The sequence below is a fragment of the Tiliqua scincoides genome, chromosome 7 (genome assembly GCF_035046505.1).
Source record: "Tiliqua scincoides isolate rTilSci1 chromosome 7, rTilSci1.hap2, whole genome shotgun sequence".
Taxonomy (NCBI): Eukaryota; Metazoa; Chordata; class Lepidosauria; order Squamata; family Scincidae; genus Tiliqua; species Tiliqua scincoides.
Window position 1 is genome coordinate 64,051,888 of NC_089827.1, and position 21,297 is coordinate 64,073,184.

At 41.2% G+C, this 21,297-nt stretch overlaps 1 protein-coding gene across 1 annotated transcript in view; it reads left to right on the top strand.

The window, feature by feature from the left end:
• CDK17 (cyclin dependent kinase 17) overlaps positions 1-21,297 on the top strand; it is an 89,222-nt gene that overhangs the window by 31,605 nt on the left and 36,320 nt on the right. Inside the window, exons 2-4 of the mRNA XM_066633062.1 lie at positions 410-558; positions 14,843-15,007; positions 19,060-19,193. Coding sequence (XP_066489159.1) covers positions 441-558; positions 14,843-15,007; positions 19,060-19,193 — 417 coding nt within the window. The 5' untranslated portion in view covers positions 410-440. The remainder of the gene's footprint in view (positions 1-409; positions 559-14,842; positions 15,008-19,059; positions 19,194-21,297) is intronic.

Here is a 21,297-nt window from a genome sequence, read left to right on the forward strand (position 1 = left end):
TCGTGTCTAGAAGCTCTCCCCAAGTTGACTCCCACTTATCTCACATTTTGTGGGCAGACAATCTCCCATCACCATCCTTAAGATCAGTCAAGTGGGTCTTTATAGTACCACCCACATACCAAATTGAGACACAAGGACAAGTAGAGGAATATATCAGGTGACCATTATCAAACTTCAATTGCCTCAGGGTCCTTCCAAAATGGAACCTCTAAGACTTTGTGTTAGTTTTGAGTTTTTAAAAGTTGAGGCTGAGCTGTAGTGGAAGTGTATTAAACTACAGTTTCACAGTATTTTAGTTTATACACACACACACACACACACACACACACACACAATAGCCGAGAAATTCTGAAATGACTCCCTTTAAGCCCTAAAATGTGTTAATATAAAAACTTTCTTATTTTAATAGGCTTCCGTAAGCCAGGCATATCGCTGATAGAATGAAAAAGTTCAAGAGGAGACTTTCGCTAACATTGCGTGGGAGCCAGACCATTGATGAGTCACTTTCTGAACTGGCCGAACAAATGACAATTGAAGAAAACAGCAGCAAAGATAACGGTAAATATATTTGCTCCATTAAAAATGTAATCAAGTATTTAGGAAAAATAGCATGCCTTTATTGGCAATATCAGCACTACATTTTAGGTCATGAGTTTGGAAAGGGTTTTGACCTTTTATTTTAGTTTAATATAACTTTTCAACCACTTTTGATAAATTCTTCTTTGTATATACTGGCTGGAATTTATTTATTTGATAAATAAATCATTTATCAAATTTCAAATGAATTTCAAATGAAAATTTATTTGATAAATAATGTGTCTTTCAGTGTATTATTGATTTGAACTGAATGTCTTTAAAGTGCATGTGTGTTTAGCTGCTAAATAAGGTGGCATTATAACATTGAATTCCAAAAACATAATGTCATTTTGTACCTACTTAGTACTACAGTATTGCAATTTCTGTTATGTTTAGAGTAGTGGCAGTTAGTCATTTGTTGAATTATGAAATGGGCAGCCCAATCCTAACCCTTGCTGGAACAGGGAGGCCAGCTGTCTTTCCCCTCACCCCGGGTAAAGCCACAGCAGCCCCACTGGGGCTGCTCGGATCTGTCCCACCTCAAGAGGTTGTACAAATCTGAGCAGTCCAGAGCTGCTCCGGGCTGTTTGGGACCAGGGTTAGGATCCAGCTCAGCTCTTGCCCGCCTGCCCTCCCCCTGCCCAAAAATGCCTCCCCCCTCTGCCTCTGCCTCTGCCTCTGCCTGCCTGACTTAGCCAGTGTGGGCTTACCTTTGTGCTGGACCCTCAGGGCTTGGGCTGGCGTCCAGAGGCTCCCTGCCCTCTTAGTGGCTCAAAAGTGCTTTATGGCACTTTTGCGACACCATTGGGCTGGTGCAAGCGACTTCTATCGGCCCATATGCCAGTAAGTCACTGACAGTAAGTCACTTACCCATATGCCATATGCACTCACAGTCTCATATTACACTTTGTTTTCACAGTTTCGTAGTTGCCCAGAATTTTTACAAATGCACAGTTTTGCCTGAAAAGCAGAAGATTGATCTGTTAAACCCTTGGATTCTTAGAAGTACAGTTGCATGCTTGATGAACCCAGTCTTGCTATTAACTTTAACTTGTAGTATGACAGAAGGGACTGTAACTGTACAACCCAGTATCTCACAGTCGTTCCTTGACTACCAGAGAGTTTTCAGAGTTTCAAATCCCTCTCCTAAGATGACTCAATTCTGCAGTAACAACTTGACCTTTTAATTAATTTATTATTAATTCAAATATTTATCACCACATTTTGAATAAAAGTGTCCAAGACTTCTAGCTAAATATATTGAAAATAGTATAAATTGTATTAAGATACCAAATTTTTTAAAACTCTATAAAAATGAATTAGTAGCATAGTGAATCAGAGCTGCAGAAATAAGGAGAAGAGGTAATCAGGACATAACCTAAAAACCCTCTGGAAGATGCTTTGGCTTGGCATCTAAATCTAATAAGGAAAAAAACTAGTTATGTTTCTTCTGCCCTTTAAAAGGTATGTATATTCCTTCAGCTTGTGGTATCTGGCACTTTATGATTTGGAAATCTCTATTAACCCATTTCTGCCCAGCCCACAGGTGTACACATTTGATCCCTGTTGCATATATGCAACATTGGGCAGAAATGGCTTAACCAACAGCACCTAACAGCTTCATGCATATAGTAAAAGCTTCAGGGCTTAACTACAGTACTGGAACCTATTCATTTACATATGTTTACTGCTTACCATGTGGACAATATCAAAACTTCAGTCTAAGGCTATCATGCATTTTGTAAAAGAAAAAAAACAACTGATTCCATTGGCATAATTCAGATTTCTGGGACAATGAAGCATTTCACTCCATTCAATACTACTGTTTATGTCCAAGATTTCCACCTGAAATACCTTGAGATCCTCATGGTACCAAAGAGACTCAGTGTTATCCATTCTATTCTAGATCTATGGAATGTCAATGCTTTCATCTAGATCAAAAACTTATGTTTGATATAAATATCAAACATTCTGACATTTTTCTATGAAAGAGCTTGGTTCGCAACCATAGATTCAAAGGATGCCAGTTTCCATGTTGCAATGTGTTCACAGTAGTGGAAGAATTTAAACTTTGCAGTCAGCACCAAGTGCTTTCAGGATTCCTTCCCTTGACATTTCCACAGCACCAAAGGTGTTTACCAAGTGTAAGGCTATGATCACAGCATTCCTTTGGTGTCAAAATATAATGGTTTTCCATTAACTGGGGGATTGTAGTATACCAGAAGAGCTCAAGCAACAACTCCTAGACTTCTCTCTGACCCTGTTAACACCCCTGGCCTATATATCCAAAAATCTGAGCTGGAACTAACTCAGGGTATTTAGTTCATAGGAATCCTACTGGATTATGCACACTGCTGTTCCTATCTCTCAAAATCGAGGGATCAGACTGCAGTGTTTCCATTTCCAAAGGTCAGTGTTCCAACCTTCCTGTCAGGCCCCCTAGACTTGGGTCACTGAGCACCTACTGCCACAGCCATCTCATTGGCACATCTGCAGATTAGACCCATACAAAAAAGTTGATATTCAAGCCTCAGGTGCATAGTCAACACAAGCTGTGAATCATTCTGGATCAAATTAATATTCCCTGCAATAGTGGACTTTTCCTACCAGTCTCTTCAAGGGTTCCTGTCTATTTCAACATACCATCCAGAATAATTGACGTATTGCTACAGAGCTCCCTGCAGTTTCCTCAATATCAGTGGGGCTTTTCCACTGCAGTAGGACAGTTCACATAACTGTAGAGTTTGCCATCTTCAAAGCACAGTGCATCTTTTCTACCATATGTGAAAGGTCATGTAGAACAGATTCTAAAGGGCAGTACAACAACCATGTACAGAATTTCCCCTACTTAAGGACATTCAACTTAAGAACTTTCAGGATACAAACTTTCTTGGCCATATGTCCTTAGATGGCATTAACACCAATTCCGAGCGTTCTCAAATGTTTCCCATCTTATTCCAACCTTCCCCAGGGGGCTCTGTTAGCCTGCTTTTCAAGGTAAGACCACACAACATAACATATAGTATTGTAGGCAACGAAGGGCGCAGTCCTAACCCCTGGGCCACTTGCGCCAACCCGACGATGTTGCCAATGTGCCTTAAGGCATGTTTGCATTGACTTGTCTGGGATCCAGGCTCGGCACAGTAAGATTGTGTTGGTCAAGTTCGGCCAACACAGGTCTGGGGGAGGGAGGAAGCGGGAGGGAGGTATTCCGGGGTGACGGGAGGACAGGCAACAGGTGTTCCCAGGGCGAGTGAGCGGAAAGCAGGAGGCATGGCCGGGACCCGGCAGTTATACTGGATCCTAGCCCCTTTTCCTGGGCAGTGCAGAGTGGCTCCAGGCTGCTTCACTCTGTTCGAATCTGTTCCACCTCCTGAGGTGGTACAGATTCAGGTAGACCCATTGGGGCTGCTTTGGCTCTCACTGAGGTAAGGGGGAAAGTTTCCCCTTGCCCCTGGCTAAGCCACAGTCGGCCCCAAACTTGCGCTGGATACTGCACAGGCCCATTGGCCTGTCTGTTCCAGCATAAGTTGGGATTGCGTTGTAAGTCTATCTCCATAGTTTGACAGTTTCCTAAGAGAATCACTAGCTTCCTTAATAGCACATTTCACCAGAGTGGTTTCTTTCCCTGCTATAATCTTGAGGGGTGTTCTGCTCCCAGAGCTCTGCAGGTGAGTAGCATTGTCTTATGCCATTGACTTTTGTCAAGCAACATCCCCTGGACTCATGGTTGAGAGCTGATGCTTTGTTTGGGCATGCTGTTCTGCAGTACATCTTCTTCACTAGTGTGACTGCACAGAAACCACAAAGGAAGAGGATATGTTGCTTACCTGTAACTGTAGTTCTTTGACTGATCATCTGTGCAGATGTTAACCCATCTTGACTGTCCCCTCTGCAAGCCTGGCTTCAACTGTTGGATCACTACAATTTGAACTTGGGAGTGATCTGATAGGAACTCAGGAATTGGATCTTCTTCCCAACCTCAAGGTACAAGTTGTGCATGGGGTTTCCTCGACCTAAGAGCAGGGGCAGAACACTCAACCAGCCTCTGGCAGCTTCTGAGGTCAGTTCTGCGCATGCACAGAAATCCACTATTTGTGCCTGCACAGATGCCCGCGTGAAGAATTGTAGTTATAGTTAACTAATGTGTCCTTTGACTTGCCATTATGTAACTAAAGTAAATTCTCATCCTACCTTGCTATAGGCACATATAGGAATATTTGGTTCTATGTGTTTATGGCTCCCATAGAAAAGTTGCTTCTAAAGTCAATGATAGGACTGACACATCATGCCTTTGAGTACAGAAACCTGCTGCTCATACACGTATTTAGGAACTAAAACCTTGTGGGAAGGCAAAACAAATCAGAGCAGAAGGGAAGAGAACGTTCTGCGTGTGCGGAAGAGTGTGTAGGAGGGACAAAAGTGGGGGGAGGGAAGGCCAGTGCAAAGTACTCCAAGCAAACAGATAATGAGTGTAAATGACAAGCCTGATCATATTTTTTGTCAAGCCAGAAGTGCAGTAGCTTAACCCTAGGAAATGAGATTTAACTCTACCTATACTACTGAGTATGTGTGCTTGACTTTGTTTAGCATGTGACTGAGTTGATATTTACACATTTTCTGGGCTCCAGTTTGCATCAGCATGAAAATTCAAAAAATCCAATTTGTTAATTGTAGGGAATGAATAGGGGAGAAACCAGAAGATGCATTCTATAAATGTTCCCATTCTTCAATTGAGAATATAATACAACATTTATTATTCAATTTATTATTCACTAAGCTCTCCAGGCTCTTAAAATAAATTAACTGTAATCCTTAAAACAACCATGTCAGGGAGGGATACCATCATACAGGCTGGGTTAGAGTGAGAGAAAACATGGTGCATTTGCCAAGCCCAATCATACTCTCAATTTACTACTACACAGTAGACAACTTAACTGTCATTGAAGAACTCTTGCATTATTTTGAGCATAGTTGAAACAACTCACTCCCATAATTGTACTTCTTTAGTGTGCAGTGATAATTCAAGAGCCGAGTTAAGAAATATCGACTCCCTTCTCAGTTCAGTTTGCATTTGGTAGCTCTAGGAAATACGTTTTATGCTGTTGCAGGGTTAGTTTCTAAAATAGTAACTGTTCTTTAAAATTGTATTGTTAATTCAAAATGCACAAATTAGCTTCATAATACTAATGCAGTCATGCTTTTCTATCCTGTTTCAAACCCCACAACTAAACATATTCACCCTTATTGTTCAAAATATTTAGTAAGTCTTAGGTAATTTTCAAATGTCAAAACATTTGCTTAGTGTCTAAACATAGAACTAGTGTGGGCTGTTGTCATGGTATTTGAACACACTTCTCCATTGAGAAATGCGGAATGGCCCAGGGCAGAATTTCCCCGTTTTCTAGGGCAGATGTCCACCTGCAGTTGAGTAGCTGTTCCATGTTTATCTGTAGTTCAGATCAGCTCTTTGTTTCTTAAGATTGTAACTAATGCAGGCTGACATCTTATGATGTCCTCAGAGTGCAGATTTTATTTAAAAACTCAAGCTGAATAATAGTTAGATTCTATGGGTAGAATTTGCACAGAATAGTCTTTCCTGGTTTTGGGAAATACGAGGGTCGCCCAGAAAGTAATGCACCACATTTTTTTTCTTCAACAATTATTTATTGAACACAGTGAAACTTACACACAAGAAAGAATGATGTTTCTTCTACACTCCCTATTTTTCCACGTAATCTCCGTCCAGTTCTATGGCCTTCCTCCAGCGAGACACAAGGGCATGTATGCCCTGTTGGTACCACTCCTTGTTCTGGTCACGAAGCCATTTCTGCACTGGGCGAATCACCTCTTCGTCATCCTCAAAATGTCTTCCGTGAATGGCATCCTTTAATGGCCCAAACAAGTGGACGTCTGAGGGAGCTAGGTCAGGGCTGTAGGGTGGATGGGGTAACACAGTCCAACCCTGTTTAGTGATGTGTTCCGAAGTCCTCAAACTTGTGTGAGGCCGAGCGTTATCATGTTGAATCAAACATTCACCTGGGTTGTTATGGCGCCGAAGTCACTGGAAGCACTTCTTGAGTTTGGTTAATGTCTTCACATAAGCTTCAGAATTAATGGTGCTGCCTCTTGGCATCACATCAATGAGTATGACGCCCTCACAGTCCCAAAACACAGTGATCATGACCTTACAGTTGCTTACAGTTACAGACCTTATAGTTGCATGACCTTACAGAAGCAGTTGCTTTGAATTTTTTCTTCTGTGGAGATTGAGGATGACGCCATTCCATCGACTGTCGTTTTCTTTCGGGCTCAAAATGGTGAACCCAGGTTTCATCACCTGTCATAATCCTGGACAAGAACGCTTCCCCCTCATCTTCAAAACATTTCAGCAACTCAGAAGAAATGTTTTTTCTGAGAGATTTGTGGTCCACCGTAAGACAGCGCGGAACCCATCGTGCACACACTTTTGAGTAATCAAGAGCACGGATGATTACACCCACACTTCCTTTGCTGATTGACAGCTTCAGCACCAACTGCCTAGTCGTTATGCATCGGTCCTCGCGAATGAGCACATCAGCAAGCTGTGTCTTGTCAGGTGTGACAGCCGTGGATGGCCAGCCCGAACGCTGCAAATCTTGGAGCTCTGCCGAACCGCCTTCTAATGGCCTCACCCTCTGTGCCCAGCGACTAACCGTACTTCTGTCGACTGCAGATTCTCCATAAACTGTACACAAACGTTTGTGAATGTTCCCAACAGTTTCTTTCTCTGCAGTGAGAAATTCAATGACGACCCGCTGCTTGTAATGTACATTACTTACAGACGCCATTTCGAAACACTGCTGCAGCTACGCTATCTGTCTGAAGAAACCAAAAATTTGTGTGCGCACTCCTGAAAATTCAAATAATGTATATCTAAAGTTTCACATTCGTACCATTACTGTAGGCTGAGAAAAAAAATGTGGTGCATTACTTTCTGGGCGACCCTCGTAGAACTGAATGTTTTCTTTTTTAGTAAAGAAATCCCAAGTGTATGATCTTGAAGAACGTTCAAAATGAACCTATGTTCTTTAATGCAAGCATATCACGTGTGCTACAAGGCTGTCAGGCCCAATTTAAGCACACTATTGCATGGGAAAGAAAAAACTCAGCCTTGTGGCTTCTAGACTCCCAGTCATTCTTTGTGCCATGGTTAACATGCCAGTGCTGTGCTTGCCCAGGCTACAGATTTTTGCATGTTAAAATTGCATGCACCATAGAAGTAGCCCAGTTCAAAGAAGACCTTAGGTACTTGCTACATCACACAGGTAAATTCTTCTTATCTGGTGTTCCATTGAAATTAGATATCTGTTGAACATTTTTAAGCCTTCTATGACCTCAGATGATCCATTTGTTATTTCCAGATCTCTGCACAATTCAGGGGAAGGCATCTTTCTCTCCTCTAATTTTTGGTGCAATTTTTTAAGATTTTAGTTTGCTTTTTATGTTAAAACCAAGTAAGTTCCCACATAAAATGCTCCTGCAGGTGAGACTTTTCAATGCTTGGTGGCAGAGTACACTGTACAGAGGAATATTAGCTTACAGGGTACTACAACTGTAAAGGTTTTTAGAACTTCTTTATTATCCCACTGAAAGTCAGTACTTCAACAGGTACAGTTCTTTTGCCCTTATCACTCCCGTATGAATCCTTGTCTGTCAAGGACCCTGACAGTTAAACTTAGAATCTCTGGGTCTGGGCATGGACCTAACCGAGTGAGCTACTGTAGAGTGTGTGCATATGCTCAGATCTTGGAGCCCTCTTTGAGCAATGGGAATGTGCAGCATCTGCCCTTGTGACTGGCAGGCAGAATGAAGTCCCTGGATTAAATTCTAGCAGCTTTTGCAACTTCTTAATTTATCACAGTTTTTTAAAATTATTGGTTGTGGACTTGCAGTCGCATTCAAAATGGGATAAATTGCCATATGCTGCCAGCTGATCTGTGAGAAACCTTTAGTGTAGCTTTTTCATTGGAGTACCGGGTGGTTTGTCTTGATAACTATTGAGTTTTCTGTTCTACAGTGTATGGTCTTTTATAATATCTTGCATTCATCTACATTTTTCCCCTTAAATGACATTGTGAGGAAGTGGGGTGTGGCAAACCTTTGATCCTCTTTGGCCTCAATCATGGGAAGGAGGTTACTCACATCCTGTCACTTCTGCTCTTTAGCTTTTGGTTTTCTTCCTGATTTAGGAGATCTATAGGGCCACTTACTTTCTCTTCCCTGTTATATGCAGCTTTCCAGTTATGCCTGCTTCCTGCCTTCCTTGCCTGGCTTGTGAGTACACCCTTACTCATGAGCAGGTTAAATGCTTATGGGGAGGCCTCCCTGTGATTCAGTGGAACAGCCTTCCTGGGGAAGCTGACTTTCTATTGCCCCTGGCAGGCCCAGCACTTCCTCTGTAATTTCCCCTCTCCACTCAGCCTTCCATCTTCTGCCATCCTGGCATTGACCCTGTTCCCATAACAGGGAACATTGACAAGATGGACCCCTATAGGAATGCTGATCACTTACCCTTAAATTCATAGTGGTGCCTACAATACTCTTAGGGCCCAATCATATCCAACTTTCCAGCACTTTTGCAGTTGTGTCAATAGGGCATTTGCTGCATCCTGTGGTGGGGAGGCACTCATGGATGGTAAGGGAATGTTTGTTTCCTTACCTTGGAGGACTGCATTGTGGCTGCATCAGCGCTGGAAAGTTGGATACGATTGGGCCCTTAATGTCCTAAATAGTATTCAATATGATAATTTTTTCCCCAAATAAACTCAAAACTCCCAAAAGCGTGTTAGGGTAATTATCTCAGAAATTAACTAAATGTGGAAGTGCATCAAGGATATTGCACAAATATATGTTCAGACAGGACTCCTATCTTTGTACTTATATGTGTAGCATGTATGCTTATGTGGTGCAGGAATAAATATTGAGGGTGCCATTTAAACATTATTCTTCTGAATTCTTCCATGGAACTGATAAGCCAATTTTTCTGTTCTAACGTACCTTTTAACCTGGCTGTAGATTCCATGGTAAGGTTTCACTGAAATATGTAATGTAGGGCTTACTGTTGCTTGTGTGTGTGTCTCATTGGATCTCCTTTGAAATTGATCCAAAGGCCACACACAATATAGAGGTTGTCCCTCATTATCCACTGGGGTTCCATTCCGGAACCACTAGTGGATAAAAAAAATCTGTTGATAAAAAACAGTGAAAAAATAGATTTAAAGACCCACTGCTCCTAACGGTATATGGTTCTGCCTTGCCATCTGCAGGGGTTTAATTCTGGGATTCCTTGCTGATACCATAAAATGTGTTAGATGAAAGCAGTTTAAAAAAAATTATGAAGTGCATCCCTTTACAATTGTGGTTTAAAACAACTTTTCTTACTGTTGTAGAAAGGTTGTCAGTAATTAGAACCCCCGCTTTTTCGTGGCTCAGTTAAAGAAAAATATGATCACTTGCATGACTATCTCGGTACAACAGTAAGAAAAGCAGTTTTTTAAAACTATGATTTTAAAGGGATGCGTTTTTCCCCTTCTCCAGAGATCAGCACATTCCTCCTCAATTGCAGTGGCCATTCGTGTTGAGTCAAATCCGTGTATAACAAGGTTGGACCTGTATAGCTAGATACTTTGAATATATTCAGTAAGAGAGCTGAATATATCAATATCTTTAGAATTGCTCTATCTCCTCACTGCCAAAGTGCTTTGTGTCAACAGCTTACCTATACAAAATGCTTCCTGATCTTGTTCCCTAAGCAACCACTTCATCCTGCTTTGAGGGAGGATGTTTCTGTTCTTTGAGGCTCTCTTGTTTCTGTTGCTTTCCTCAGTTCTGTATTATGAAGCAAATGAGAGCTGTGTTACCTGTCCAGCCTCCCTCTCTGTCAACAGTTATTGCTGTATAATTTAAGGTTCCCATGGGTCATCTTGATCTGATTTTTCTTAGTATATTTTAGTTCTTATCTGAACAGATTAAGATTGTGGGTAGATACCAACGTCTTTTAGCAGATCATAATATCCTATTGTAGTGAGCATTTGCCAGGAAAAAGTCCTTTGGAGCTTTTTGACACACAAAAAATAAAACTGGCTATTTTCCTGGCTGGCTAGATTCCAGAATCTGTAAAAGTTAATCATCTAGATTCTTTTGTGAGATCTGTGGGCAAGCAGTAAAATGATTTCAGTATAAGCAGCTGCCCAATAAATACGGACCAGGGAGCTGAACCATCACAAAATGAGCCCAGTTCTGTTTCTTTAGACATTTGGTAAATGGAAGCAATATTATCCTGGCGCACACCAGTGCCACTGAGATCCACCCCATCCCTCCCTGGTCTGCCCCTGAAACATCCGCACCACACCTGCAACACACTCCCTCTGCCAACTTTTTGAGGTTGATGCAGCTGAGGGTCTGTGACGGTCTGGCTCTGGAGCTGCTGCCACTATGGACTGGCCAAGCAGCAGCTTCCTCTTCACAAACTGGCCCAGTGGCGGTGCACTCCACTCTTTGTTGCCAGGCTTTTGCAACAGTGGGATGCTCCTTCCGCTGTCACAAATAGGGGATAGGATTGTATGGATCATTGTAGCCAGATCTGCTTTTTTCAGGAAGAACCACAGCTGGCATACCAACCAAAGCTGGGGAAAAGGCACTCCTGACCACAGCTGCCACCTGCCCACCCAGAAGCAAGGCTGTGTCCAGGAGGACACCCAGCTAGTGAACCTGATCCTTCAAGGGGAGTGAACTCACATTCAGAACAGGATGTAACCCCATCCTGAGGCAGCTTTACTATTCTCCAGTAGCACTTCTGTCTTGTCTGGATTAAGTGTTTGTTTATTAACCCATATCCAAACTTTCACAGCCCCCCTAGCAATGATTCAGAACTGCTACATCCTCCTTAGAATCAAATGGAAATGAGTAGAATTGGGTGTGATCAGCATATTGATACTGCACCCCAAGCCTTTGAACAGCCTCTTCCAGTGACTCCATATACTGTAGATATTAGCATCAGGAAAAGATAGGCCAATGGCCAAGGGATTGAATAGTAGTCCATCAGTACCATCTTCTGAGCTTCTACTTGACTAATAGGAGCAGAGTCCCTGTAAAACAGTGCCCTCCAACTTTATCCCTGTTACACAATCCAGGAGAATACCATAGTATCAAAAGCTGTTAAAAGATCCAGCATACTCAACAGGAATGCACTCCTCCTTGTAGTGTTTGGCTTACGTTGTCTGTCAGAATGTCCCAGGCTTTTTACAGTACCAGGCCTAAAAGCAGACTGAAAAGGATCAAGATAATCATGATATCCAGGAAACCTTAAAGTAGGATCACCACTACCCAGTCTGTCAACTTGCCTAGAAATGGTAAATTTGAAATTGCCTGGTAATTACAGAGGATGGCATAATCCAGGGAGAGATTTTTAAAAAGTAGTCTTGCAACAGCCTCTTTCAGTACAACTGGCACCCTGCACACTCTTAGGGGAGGCATTAACAATTTCTGCAGCCTCCACACAGGGATCTTCCCTGGTTGCTTTAAGCAACCAGGATGAACAAGGGTCCAGCAGACATAAGGTTGGCCTCATACCTTCAAGTAACCTGCCCACATCTTCAGGCTGAAGATTGGAACAGATCCATCAAAATATGGCAAGCAGATGCCATAGAAAAAGAGTACTACTCCCTGTATAGGATGTCTGACAAGACACTTTTTCTGCTTCAGAGAAGTGAACAGGAATTACTGAACATTACTATTTAATGAACACAAATAGATTGTAGTTGAGCAACAAATAGATTATGGCTGAGTGTCTTCAGATCCATTAGCATTGGCCTAGTCATTGAAAGCCTTTCACTACACGCTGGAAGTGTTTGCATTTGTTATTAATCTGAGCATAGTGAACCACTTAATCATGCTTCACCATGTCTGGTGCTGTTGCTGTAAAAGATAATGCAGAACATGATATTAGCATCTTAGTTCATTTAACATTCTGAAAATATAGCTGGACAACACCAGATGCTTCATGGTCTTCCAGGGCAAGCTATACACACCAAATGCTTCATGATCTTACAGAAATATACCCAGAATATACCCAGAAATATGTCTACCCAGAAATACGTCCCACTGTATTCAGTAAGTGTGTCCCTGGGATGTTCTGCATCATAAACAGTGCACAGCTGCTGTTAATGGCATGATACTGCTGAGTGCGAAGGAGTCCCCAGCAGAAAATCATCACAAAATTAAAAAAAATAGCAATACAGGTTGAGACTCATTATTTGTGTGGGTTCCGTTCCAAGCACTCACATGGATGGCAAAAACACATTATAGCAAATCATTATACATGGATTATATGTATAATCCATTATACATGGATGGCAAAAACACATTATAGCAAAAAAACAAAGTTTCTTTGCTCTGGTGATTTAAAAACAGCCTTGCTGACCTTTTGACTCTAAGATAAGAGTCATTAAGAAGACAATCCATCAATCAGTCCTCCTCCAAGTGCTTCACTCGGTCCCTCCCTTCACCAATGCAAAGCTCTCACCTTTCTTTCACCTGCTCAGGGGGAAGGGAGGGGTCCGCTGGAGAAAGAAGGATTGTTGGATTGTCAGCCAGCTGCCCTCTTTCTCTCTCATTAAGGAGGCTACTGTTAAAGGACTGTTCAGTTTTTTAAACTGATTTTAAAGGGATGCATTTTCCCCTCCTCCAGGGATCAGCACATTCCTTCTCATTTGCAGGGGCCATTCATGTTGAGTCAAATCCGTGTATAAATAGGCTGGACCTGTAGTATGGAACAGCAGAACCAGTTAAAAAGAAAACCCACATCTCCAGCATAAAATCAATTCAGTTTGAAGACCTGTCTAAACAAAGCGATTTTCACCAACTTGCAGAAGACCAAGACATATAGAGATAGGTGGGGCCTCCCAAGGAAGACATTGTAGAGCTTGAGTACCACAGCTGAGAAGATCCTCTCCCTCAGTAGGCAACAGGATGCAAACTATAGCAGCCCTGACAGGTGTTAAGAATATAATGCCAATAAAGGTAGTAGCAAGTACTAGGTAGCTGTCAGAATTGAATTTTTTGCTTGAATAATGCTGATCAAGGTTAAAAATCTAAGACTTTATAATATTGGACACAGGGGTCCTTGTTTCATCCTGACCAATTACTATAGATTGCCCTCTGGGAATTGTTATATTTTATAATTATATATATAATTGTTATATATATAATTGTTCTGGGAAGAACATATAGAATTGTTCTTCTCTGCCCTCTTCTAGTTGTGTTTTGTCTGGGATGGGTAGAATACTGAAGAGGCACTTCAGCAGAAGCTTCTTCCCCATTAATCCACCTTGGGTCTGGTCTTGAAGTTAGGTGCTAGGTGGTTGGGCTTCCCCCTGGTCCTAGCTTAGGTGATCACTCCTTTAGAGAGGTCAGAGTATGTGAAAGCATTGGGCTGGTTTGGACAATAGTTTGAATCAATTTCTCCTGTCATGCTGGGAAAGAGCATGGCTGCATGCATTCCCTCCCTTCCAACTGAGGCACTGTACTACTACTCTCTGATCACATGGGGAAGGGCAGTTTTTATTAGCTGCTCCTAAAAACATGAAACAAATACTGCTTTAAAGTAGTACTCCTCGCCCCCTGTAATAGCAGGATTTGATTCTTATATCTTCCAGCAATTGAATGTGCTATTTTATGTAACATGTTTCACCACTGATCATCATAATCTGCTCTATGATTTTCAAGTTCTTCAGACCTCAGTTAAATATAATGAAAGGCAATACAGGTTGGGCATCCCTAATCCAAAATCTGAAATGGTGCAACCTTTTTGAATGCCAACATGATGCCATAAGTGGAAAATGACACCTTTACTTTCTGATGGCTCAATTTACTCAAACTTGGTTTCATGCAGAAAATTATTTAAAATATTGTATAAAATTACCTTCAGGCTATATGTATGAGGTGTATGTGAAACATATATGAATTTTGTGCTTAGATTTGGGTCCCATCCCCAAGTTATATATGCAAATATTCCAAAATCTGAAAAAATCCAAAACACTTCTGGTCCCAAGCATTTTTGATGAAGATAACTCAACCTTTGTATCAAAAGCTTGCATTTTTAGAGGAAATTTCCTTATTTCTTTTACTAGATGCAGACTATTTACTAACTCTCTTCTTTTCTCTCTTCACATGTTCCTGAATATCCTGCTTGTGCGATGAATACATTGGTGCTGGCAAATTTTAGAACCCATTGTGAAGAATGGCAGGCCTCCAACATCTCACAGCATGCACTCATTCCTTCACCAGTACACGGGATCATTCAAGAAGCCTCCCCTTCGAAGGCCACACAGCGTTATAGGTGGTAGCCTTGGCTCTTTCATGGCAATGCCAAGAAACGGAAGCAGACTAGGTAATAAGTTACACTTATATCTTTATGTAATCAATGCATTAAGAATAACAAGCTAATTCTCTGACCGCTCCTGTACCTCATAGCAATAGTACTGCAACAGTACAGTTGGCCCTTGTCATCTGGAGGTTTGGCATCCATGGATTTGACTCGCTGCGGGTGTTGACCCTGCATCTGAAGGGCCTCAGAACCCCCCCCCCCCCCCGCAGACATTGGAAAGGCACTTCTGGTTTTTGCCAACAACTGGAAGTGCCTTTCCGGAGCCTCTGGGAGGCTATCTGAAGCCTGGGGAGGCCATGCGTAGTCTTCCCTGCCTCAGAACACCTCTTGGATGTGACCAGAAGAAGATTCTGGTCACATCCAGGAGGTCCTTTGAGAGCTTTCCACTCAGTATCCATGGGGGGTCTTGGCATGGCTCCCTTGCAAATACTGAGGGCCCACTGTATTTCTGATATTGTCATAGAAACAAATTTTAAAGTATTAACTCTCTCAACCATGATCTTGAGTTTATTTGGAAGAAAACTCGCTATGAAAACAGTGAGAGATTATTCATTCTGAATTATGCATTTAAAGTACTGGTGTCAGCATTGATGGATGCCAAAGAAAAGCTTAAGTCTTAGTTTATAAAAGAGCTGACACCTACGAATTTACAATATTTCCGGCACTAAACTGGCCCAGTTTCCATTTCAGGGAGTAAAAGTCTTCTTTAAGGTATGACCAGGCCCTGGGTGTCCTGCTAGTATGTCAAGAGGCTGTCAGTGAAGTTTGCAAATTGACCTTTTGGACAGATGCAGATTAGCTGGCATGTGCTGGCACTTAAACTTGAACAGATTGGCAACCATGTTAACTTTTGTGTTTCACCTTCTTTAATGTTTGTAATGGGCTTATAGTTATTTGAAACACTTCATAGAATCCAAGTCTTGAAAGAAAATTAAAATCCTCATGCTGCAAGCATAATGCACCAATCTTGAACAAGCTCTTAATGCAGAGCAGTGTGCTACCAGCAAGAACATGTGTCTAGTGATAAAATGCCACAGACAAGTCACTTCTGTCGGTGCCCCAACCTACACCCTTCTCATCAATGGCTTCCATTATCAATGGAAACTGCATTTGTTGCCCTCTTCCTGTGAACTCTGTCCTCAAACAGGATTGAATAAGATGAGGGTAAAATTTGTGGGGGTTCCTGTGTTTTAACCTTCAGGGTTCACTGTCCTAAGTAAAGAAAAAATATACCACCAGGTGCTACTTGGAGTACAGATAATAGCTATGAAAAGCCTTTGCATGAAATTTCGAAGGGGATCCATTTTCTTTAGTCTGTAGGTGTTCTATCCTTTTGCATTTATTATGTTGTCTGAATCAATTACATGCTTTTATGTTACTGGTTACTGGCATATCTCTTGAATATTCATGAGTGTGGCATGTTTTTTCCTATTCGTAGAGAAATTAACTGGCAGGTTTGCCTGTTCTTTGTGTCTGCAGATGAGAATTAGCTTTCCCTGAGGTGTAATTTTATGTCAATAAGCTATGATATATAAATCTTTCGTATGAACAGAGAACCGTTCCGTCTGATAAGCAGAGGAGCTTATGTTGATATGGTCCATTTCCTGCAGTCAGTTATGTTAAATAGTTGAATAATACTGTTTGTGTCATTTTATCAACGTCTAATATGCTTCGTATTCATTAAAAAGTAAGGGCATGTTCCAATTCTCAAGTAGAACAAGAAAAAGCATATTTAGAGCAGTAAAAATAAAATTTAGCAAACACAAGCAAATCTAGCTCACCCAACATCAGTCATAATACTTCTGCTGAAACGGAAGCTTCAGAACTGGATGCCATTACTCACAGGAAAAGCTTTAAAAGCTGAGAGGACTGAATATTTTGTTAGAGCTGTTGATATCAGACAAGTTATGTCACAGAGATGATAATCTGCAAACTATGCCTCATTAATAATTTTTCAGATAACTCATATATTCTCATGTAAAGTATACATACTGTATATGGCAATTCATAAACAAATATGTTGCATTAAAGTCTTGGCTTATAATTCTCAATTTAGATTTAATTATATTTAAATAAAATACTAGAGAAAACTCCTTAGCTGTAGTTGGGGCTAAAAACATCAAGATAAATTCTGGGAACTTCTTCACTGGAGTTTTTTTTAAAGTATTGTCTATGACAGTGGTTCTCACTCTTTAGCACCGGGACCCACTTTTTAGAATGAGAATCTGTCAGGACCCACCAGAAGTGATGTCATGACAAGAAGTGACATCATTAAGCAGGAAAATGTTAACAATCCTAGGCTGCAATCCTACCCACACTTACTCAGGAGTAAGTCCCATTTACTATCATTGTTAAAATGATAGTAGGCTGTTAAAAGCACAGATCTGTGACATTTCCCCAAATGAAGTCACATACCATGGCAGCACCAAGTCTAATATATTAAAAATAAAATATTGAAATGAATGGCGACCCATCTGAATTTGGCTCATGACCCACCTAGGGGGTCCTGACCCACAGTTTAGAGCAAGGATTTTATTGCTGTTTATTTATCAAGGATTTATCAAGGCTACTTCCACTTAGCTCTCTATCCTTATTAGAGAGGAATGTAGCTATTACTTGTTCTGCTTTAATGAGGTCAAAAAAGTCATCTAAACCATATTCACACAGTGGGCAAAGCATGCAGTAGCACTGCGAATCCACCTCAAACACAAGTCAGCATGTGAAAGACATGATATGTAATTGGTGCATATGCATGTAGAGTTTTGTGTACATAGACCCAGTAACATATGATCTCCCCTCTATCCCGAGTTCCTTGCTGGGTAGGTTTCTTATATACTCGAGCATATGTGTTTGGACTTAGGCAGATAGATACAGTTACATAGTGGGAAAGGTGTTACCTCTGCCTTGCCTCACACTAATTCTACACATGCTTTGTCTGGCATTTGAATAGGGGCATGGTGATCACATACTAGAGGAATGTACCTTTTATTAGAATCAAGGAAGCATGTTCATTTCTGTATTGTATTGGGGTATTGTTTTCCCCCAAGAAGACTATTTGGTTGAGGGTTTGTTTCCCAACTTGAAAATTTGTTTCACTGATATGTTTTGACTAGTTACGTCTATTATTTTTTTTTTTGCCCCTTTGTGTAGCTCTTCTTCTCTGAAAAGATGTTCACTTTGTTCGCTGCTATACCACTTGACAGGATATTGCATCCCACTGAATGGCCTATATATATGCTTTATCTTGCAGTCAAGTGGTGTTGGTGGTGGTTTAGCTAAAGCAGGGGCCTCCAAACCCCAGCCTGTGGGCCGGAACCAGGGTATAGGAAAAGCTGTCTGGGCATGGCATGGGGCTTTCTGTTCCTTGCTGCGGCTACCTTCTCTCCCAGTCGTCCCAGAGCCCTGCATTGGCCAATCGCTTCTGATGCCTGTTGCCCCAGAAGCCTCTGCTCCCCCAATTTCCCGGGGGCAGTGGCTGCCCGGTCAAGGTGCTGGGACGATTGGGCAAGAAGAAAGGTGACTGTGATGTGGAATGGAAAGCACCATGCCTGGACAGCTTTTCCAGAACACAGCAGGCCTGTTTTTGAGACTGCTTAGTTAAAGAGTACAGCTAAATTGTAAAATCATTTTTTGTAGTCCTTGAGATAATAAATAGCTTGTTCACATATTTTGAATGAAGAATTAACTAATAATAATTGAATAATATAGAATTGACTATTGTATTTGTATTGTGGCTTAGGCATTCTTTTAGAAGATATTTACTCATATTTCATTAGATTAATCTCCTGTTTCATACTATCTTAAGAACATACTGATAGCAAATTGAGAAACCATCAATTGAAAATAAAAAAAATGAATAGCAGCAAAGACCAAAAGGACTGAAGCTAGTTTGTATCATTCTGTTTGGAATGTGCTAATCATGTGATTGCCACAACTTTGGTGATAAAATAAGAAAATTAGTGCCGTAGTTTATTCTAGTGCTGCTGGTGAGTAATAAAGGCAAAATGTTTTCTTAATTGAGTCAGTAGGGTAATTATTAACTCTTTTTGATTTAGACATTGTACACGAAAATTTGAAAATGGGATCTGATGGTGAAAGTGATCAAGCTTCTGGAACATCATCTGATGAAGTCCAATCCCCTACAGGTGTTTGTCTCAGAAACCGGATACACAGAAGGATTTCCATTGAGGTAATCTAGTTTCCCACAGGAAGGCATTATGCTAACAAGAGACTTGGGACTTACTTGCCTGTTTTAACTACTTTCTTGCCAAATTGTCTTAAAGTAGATCTGTTGATGTTCAGAACTGAGCCAGAAGTAATTGAAAAAGAAATTAATCTTTTAAAAAATATGAAAAAGTTCTATATTTGATAGTGCTGTGTTTTTTAAAAATAAAATACCTACCTCTCGAGGGTTGGCATGTCTATGAATTTCATAGTCAAATTTTCATGCAGTGATGGCAGAACTAATAGGAATGGGTTTATTCATCTTTCTGTTCAGAAGGTGGGGCCAGTAACTTGGAATATTCCCTGAAGCAGAGAACCCCCCGCCCCCCAATTCTGTCCAGATCCTCCTTGGATCACCAGCTGGAAAACCATCCAAAAATGGAAGAGAGGCGATTGAAGGCGTGTTCCTGCCTCTCAAACTCTGATCCTCCTTCTCTCCTGATACCACAAAGTCCACTGAGATTTGATGGTGACTTGGTGGTCATGGCCATAATCCCTGAAATAATCTCTCTATTCTGGCAGCCCATTGCCTCAGCAGCATTTCCCCAGGTGCCTAGACTTGACAGAGAGTCCCAGATGCTCTCACCGTCCACTTGAGGTTAAAGGTAAAAGGGGCAGGAAGACCTTGAGGCAGTCCTAGTGTGGCACTGGTATGGAAAGAAGGGTTGTAGCAGGATTCCAGTTGCTTGTATTCTGTTGGAAGTGATTGCTGTTGGCTACAGCAGTCTCCAAGATGGGAGGAAACTCCTCTCAGGATGGGAATATTTAGATTGGTAAGTCTCTGGTTGTCTTTCCCTGCTAGCTCTCCCTATCAGTTTCGCAGAAGGGACTTTTGTAATTTCTAACTTTCCTTTCCCTAGGAAAAGGTGCAGTCATGTGGGCTTTGGCAGTGGTGGGCAAGTTGTTCCAGGCTACCATGGTAGTTTAGTGAAATAATATTAGATACCATTCATATAAGCTTGAAGACTCCATCTGCAGATAAATATTTGTGTATTAATTACCATAATTTCAGTAAAAATTAATAACAGTGTTGTCACTATAGTTTTTAAACAAATTACAAGTCCATTGGCTGTACACTGTGCTGTGATGTTGCGTTTTAGTTATTTTGGAATTCTTGCCAAGTTGGAATACTTCTCCTTAAAACAAATAATCAATTTGGGCACAAAACATAATTTAGTTTCTTCTAAATAGTCAGGCATACATACTTTTCTGTATGTCATAAGTTCAGAAGGTCATTTCTGACTGACATCAAAGGCCTGTTCTACCGGTCAATGTATTTACTTCATCCACCAGTTATTCTGCAGTTGTAATTAAAAAAAGAGGAAGTAGAAAAATAAACCCAGAGTTATGTCTTCTTTAGCTTCACTTTCAATTGTTGTAGCGCATCTGTTGAAATGCACAACCCTTTCTGAGTGACAAAGAGCCATAGTGTCGTGGATTTCAAATGCTCAGAAACATGATCTTGAAAACTCCACCCATGAGATGTGGAGACACAGTTTCCAGATTCTCGTATTGGAGCATCTTAAACATGCTCTTGTTTGTATAGGGAAGTGTAACCACCCTAGTCATACTGTTCAGAACAAGAAAGGGAGGCTTCTGCTGTTGCTGGGAGAAGCACAAACTTGATTCTTTTTCTCCCCCATCCAGGTTTGCTCCAGAACTGCTGATCCACCTTTGCGATTTCCAACCTAATAGCTTAATATCATGCCCTAGGCTATGACTGATAGTGCTGGTGTTTCTAGATTATCATACTTTTTCCTCTTTCAAAGAGGGAGTGCACTTCCACAAACCACTCTCTCCCTCATGTGTCTGGTTTGCCTTGATGAAATCAGACTCTGTCAGGAAGGAGGAAATGAGGGCAATTGGTTCAGGCCTCAAACATGAAATTGACTATGTTGACAAACAGTGCACTCCTGCTGAGGGTTAGGGGTCCTCCTGTGGCCTCTCAGAAAGTTTGTGGATGAAAGTAAATTATGTTGTTATATTGTATGGGATTCCCCCTTCCTCTGTTTGTCTTTCAAGGACAAGATCCAAATAACCACAAACCTTTTATTTTCAATCAGCAACTC